The 4,892-nt window shown below is 56.1% G+C and overlaps 2 protein-coding genes across 2 annotated transcripts in view; both read right to left on the reverse strand.

The window, feature by feature from the left end:
• The window catches only part of TIMM8A (translocase of inner mitochondrial membrane 8 homolog A (yeast)), a 6,878-nt gene extending 3,236 nt beyond the window's left edge, over nt 1-3,642 (reverse strand). Inside the window, exon 1 of the mRNA XM_017737613.1 lies at nt 3,635-3,642. The gene's annotated coding sequence lies outside the window, so the exon portion shown is untranslated. The remainder of the gene's footprint in view (nt 1-3,634) is intronic.
• BTK (Bruton tyrosine kinase) overlaps nt 7-4,892 on the reverse strand; it is a 9,987-nt gene continuing 5,101 nt past the window's right edge. The window contains exons 6-18 of the mRNA XM_017737614.1: nt 4,774-4,850; nt 4,094-4,275; nt 3,734-3,796; nt 3,421-3,475; nt 3,007-3,089; nt 2,784-2,911; nt 2,557-2,631; nt 2,046-2,217; nt 1,559-1,775; nt 1,240-1,304; nt 678-796; nt 413-570; nt 7-296 (exon numbers count right to left, since the gene is read on the reverse strand). Of these exons, the coding sequence (XP_017593103.1) occupies nt 225-296; nt 413-570; nt 678-796; nt 1,240-1,304; nt 1,559-1,775; nt 2,046-2,217; nt 2,557-2,631; nt 2,784-2,911; nt 3,007-3,089; nt 3,421-3,475; nt 3,734-3,796; nt 4,094-4,275; nt 4,774-4,850 (1,466 nt within the window). The 3' untranslated portion in view covers nt 7-224. The remainder of the gene's footprint in view (nt 297-412; nt 571-677; nt 797-1,239; nt 1,305-1,558; nt 1,776-2,045; nt 2,218-2,556; nt 2,632-2,783; nt 2,912-3,006; nt 3,090-3,420; nt 3,476-3,733; nt 3,797-4,093; nt 4,276-4,773; nt 4,851-4,892) is intronic.

Genomic DNA, 4,892 nt, shown 5'->3' on the forward strand with positions numbered 1-4,892 from the left:
GGGCTCCGGGGCGGTGATGAGGCTCCGGGATGTGATGGAGCCCCGGGGCGGTGATGGAGCTCTGAGCATGTGATGGGGCTGTGGGCGCGGCCATGGGGGTCCCCCAGGCTCCTGCTCGCCCGTGCTGTGTCCGTGACAACCATGCCGCAATACCGCCCGGTGTGCAGGTCTGTCCCTGTGGGCAGTGGCAGCGCTGGGCCGGGGTCAGCGGGCAGTACCCGCGGTCAGCAGTCCTCGTCGGCGATGTCCAGGATGCTGCCCAGCAGCGCGGTGAAGGTGGGGCGCTCCTCAGGCTTCTGCCGGGCGAGAGGGGAGCCTGGCTGGAGCCCGTGTCTGCCCCAGCCGTGCCCCGGGGAGCCCCGTCACCCTGCCAGGGTGGCTGGAGGTGTCACCAGGGGTGACAGCCACTCACCTCGTGCCAGCAGCTGTACATGATGGCGTAGACCCGCTCCGAGGCCGCCTGCGGCCGGTACAGGCGCAGGCCTTGGATGACGTGCTCGGTTGTCTCGCTGTTATTAAACCTCTCGTAAGGCATCTTTCCCAGCGAGTAAACTTCCCACATCAGGACACCTGTTGGGGGGAACGGCAAGGAGAGCTGATGGGATGGGAGCACCTGTACCTGCACCTGGTTTGCAGAGGAGTTCCCAACCTCCAAGTCATCAATGCCGTGCTCTTACCAAAGGACCAGACGTCAGACTTGCTGCTGAACTTGCTGTACAGCAGCACTTCAGGAGGAGACCACCGCACTGGAAACTTGGACCCCATGGAGCTTGTGTACTCATCATCTAGCACATACCTGCAGCAGGAAAATGGATCAGGGTGCCTCACTTGGATTTCACATTTTGCTCCTCCACACAACTGACCAAGCCCAAAAGGAATGGGTGGCTCAGAATGACCAGAGGTTGCAACTCTGCATGGGTTTCAGCAGTAAGTGTGTGTTAGTCAGCATTGTGGAAGGGATTGGCTGACATGGAAGCACAGCAAAAAGGGGATGTGGAGAGCAAGCTGCAGCCAGGAGACCAGAGGTGGGGGAAAGAAGATGCAAAGAGAGGGGGGAAAGGGCCAGGGGAAGTAAGAAAGGGATGGTGGAAAGTGGAGAGGCGGAAGGTTGAGCCAGGGAGATGAAATGGGAAGACAATAGGAAAGCACAGCTGGAGGGTGGTGGGGACAAAGACTAAAATGTAGAAGGAGGAGATGGGGTACTGAGACAGGAAAGTGACACAGACACATCTACCAGACCTGGAAAGACCAAAATCTGACACTTTCACAATTCCTTGGTCATTCACCAAACAGTTTCGAGCAGCCTGTGAATGGAGAGATGGAGACAGTTACTTCTACCTGCTCTTGCTTCTCCCATTCCCCTGTAGCAGGTGAACTTCATCTCATCCCCACCCACCTAACACTTCACCTCACTTCATCCTGCCAGTTCACCTAGGCTGGGGCAAACTATAAAGTCCTCAGCAAAGAAAGCAACAGAGCCCTCCAAGCATCCTGTTTATCTATGAAGGGGCGATTTCCCCGGTGGGATTTTGCCTGAACAAAGCAGTCACAGCCCTACCAGGTCTCTGTGCAGGAACTGCTTGGATTCCAGGTACTCCATAGCTTCACAGACATCCTTGCACATCTCCAGCAGCTCGGCAGGCTGGAACCGCTGCCGTGTTTCCCTCAGGAAGTTCAGGAGGCAGCCATTGGCCATGTACTCGGTGATGATGAAGATGGGACGCTGCTTAGTGCAGACCCCGTAGAGCTGCACCAGCTTCTCATGAGACAGGTTCCTGTGTTGGGGACAAAGGCAATTCTGAGCATCTAGAAAGCCAGGCAGCAAAGGAAGCACCTGTGAGTAAGGAGAGTTTGGGAAGGGAAGATGCTTCTGGCCCAGCTGATGGTGGAAAACCTCACCAAGGAATCTGTCCAAAATCAGTGGGATCTTGGGTGCGTTTTACAGAGTATGGGACTGTCTTAGACTGTCCCTCCACACCTCCCAAGAGTGCAGCCATTCTGGCAAGGAGCATCCAGCACTGACCTGCAAGGTGCTCACCACTTACATCATGACTTTGGCTTCATCAATAAACTCATCCTCTGACATGGAGCCTTCCCTGATCATCTTGATAGCAACGTTGTACTGGCCTCTCCATTTCCCGTACTTCACCACGCCAAACTGCCCCGTCCCGAGTTCCTTCAGGAAGGTCAGATCCTTGGGGTCGATCTCCCACGACCCTAGGACAGAGAGTGTGAGTGTAATGTGGCTGCAGGTGACTTCCCTGCACAGTGCTCCCAATCATCTGGTCTAGCAAGCCCAAGAAAAGCTCACAAGCATTTTCTGCCTGAAAAATTATCCACAAAACCCACAAAATCTGAGACCTGTTCCTCCAGGGGACAGGAGCAAGGTAGCTTGTGGAGTCTTTTGGTCAATACTGTCACCAGAGGGCAGTTGGGAAGTGGTTCCTAGGAAGGCTATGAGCCATGGGACAGCCGGGATCCCGGCCTGGGAAAGTTGCTGCCAGCAGAAACAAACGCTGCAACCAGGGAACTCTGAGGTAGCCCGGGCTGGCTTACCATAGCCAAGGCCAGCTGTGGAAGGAGCACTTTTCTTTTGCTGAGACACGGGGTACTTCAGTCTGGATATGAGCCCTGAAACACAGCAGCAGAGATTGCCACTCCAGGCTTACCTGCCACATTCCAGCAGGGAACACAAAACCCTCCTGCCTTTGGCACAGGAAGGTGGGGATACCGTGGTGCCAGTGAAAACACTGCTGGCTTCACTCTGTCTCCCAGCCACTGACCTGCAGAGTTGTGCTGGTGGTAGGTGATAAGCTCTGGGATGCTGTTGAACAGGTGTTTTTCTGCCAGGTAATACTGGTTCTGGGGGGTGCAGCAGACAACATAGTGCCGGATCGTGCCTTGGGGGTCTCTGGAGAGGGAGAACATGGGGAGGAGAGACAGAGGGTGAGGGGTGCCTGGAGGGGCCCTCTGGGGGAGAAACAAGCTGTTCTTAGAGCCACTTACGCAGAGGACTTGGCATAGACGGAGACAGTGTATTTCCCTGTCTTGCTGGTGGAATCTCGGACAATGAAGCCCCCTTCCTTACCCTAAAGCAGAAAGGGCAAAGGGCACTGGGTGGTTGTGGGGACTGTGTGTCACTGTGACAGGCAAAACTTAAAGTGAGTGAAGATCACAGCAGGGCTGGAGAGGACGCAGTGAGTCAGAGGAGTCCTATTTCCACTCCCTGCACAGGAGGCCACCTCCTGAAGTGGCTGCCTGGAGGAGCTCACATTGGCATAGGGAATGTTCCTGGGGCTGTTGGTGCTACACTCCCCTCCCAGCACAAGCCAGGGTTGGTCCCATGCTGGACACAATGTGAGAACAGCCCATGGAGGGCTGGTGTGTAGAACAGACCCAGCCTCGGGAGGCAACACCTACCTCCTGTTTCAGCAGTTGCTCCGCTTGGCTCCGAGTGATGTTCTTTGAGTACCACCTGGAACAGGGACACAGCCATCAGGGAGATCTCCACAGCCACCTCTGTCCCCAGCCCGGTCTGACCCTGGCCCAGCCAGGACAGGGGGTGCAGAGAGCAGGGCAGGGATGGCTGCCAGGGGCTGGAGGCTGCCAGAGGATGTGGAAGAGGGAGAGTGACCCAGCCAGGCTGGGCTCAGGGGCTGTGTAGGGTAACAGAACCAAATGGAAAACGTCTCCAACCAAGTGCAACTCGCCAGGTCCCTGTGCCCTCTCTTACTCAAAGATCTCTAGGGAATTTCTGGTTTCAGTGACGTAGTTGCTGGGGATGTATCCTTCCCTCCTGCAGGAGAAAAGAGGCTGGTCACACATTGATGGAGGAGGCCAAGGGGAAAGGATATTCCTGTCTCAGGAGGGCTCAAAAACTTTGGTGCAAGCCCATCTGGGTTCATGTGTGGGGATGGCTGACACCACAGCTGGTTTCAGCCTCCTCCCCCTCCTCACCAGGGCAGCCCACAGGTGGGCAGGCAGCCTGTCCTCACCCTCGGGGTGCCAGAGGGGTGTGTTTGCCCACCAGGGCCTGAGCACCAGGGCAGGGCAGCACTGCAGAGCCACGGCCATGGGCAGTGGGAGCTCTCACCCGTTCTTGTCAAGGGCTTTCCACCAGGGCAGGTGGCTCTCCTCCAGGATGAAGTACTCCTCGCCCTTCTGCAGCTGCAGGTCCTGCGCATTCATCGGCTCGTAGTTGTAGAGGGCCACCACCTTCTTCATCTCCCCTGCTGTGCTGGGGGCTGGCTCGGGAGGCAGAGGCTTCATCACCATCTTCCCACGGCGGGAGGGAGAGCGTGGGACATGGTCAGGCTTGCACACACACCACGTGAGACCCTTCCCAGGCCTGGCAGGGCAGTGGTCTCAGGCCAGCTCAGCGCAGTGTTTGTCTCAGCTCCCACACATATCTCTACCAGAACACCAATTTCCTCTCCCCGGACATTTATCAAAACATTTTTCCCCATCTCCACAAAAGACAAGTGTTTTCTCTTTACCTTTCGGCTTAACCTGTGACTCCTCCAGCCTACATTAGGGCGTAAATCTCTCAGCTGCCCTGGGAAACCTCAAGGTTGAGATAATTTGACCTTCCTATAGGCCTTTGGGCTCCATCCCCTGCTTCAAGCTCCTTCTCCCTAAAGTCACCATCTTGACATCCCTCCCCAGAGCAGAGTCCTGGCCTGTGCATCTCTGAGCAGTCATTGAATATGTTGGCTTTTTCCAGGCAGACCTTTTCTCCAACACCTTGGAGCAAACCCTGACGTTGGCTTTTACCTGGTCCTCCTCAGGAGTTGGGGGAAGGGGCTTCTTTGTCTTGCGATGCGACCGCCCAACATTTAAACCTTCAGAACAGAGGAGGAACTAAGGTGAGCAAAGATCCCTGTGGTGGTCCC

This window comes from Corvus brachyrhynchos, unplaced genomic scaffold, assembly GCF_000691975.1.
Source record: "Corvus brachyrhynchos isolate BGI_N302 unplaced genomic scaffold, ASM69197v1 scaffold346, whole genome shotgun sequence".
NCBI lineage: Eukaryota > Metazoa > Chordata > Aves > Passeriformes > Corvidae > Corvus > Corvus brachyrhynchos.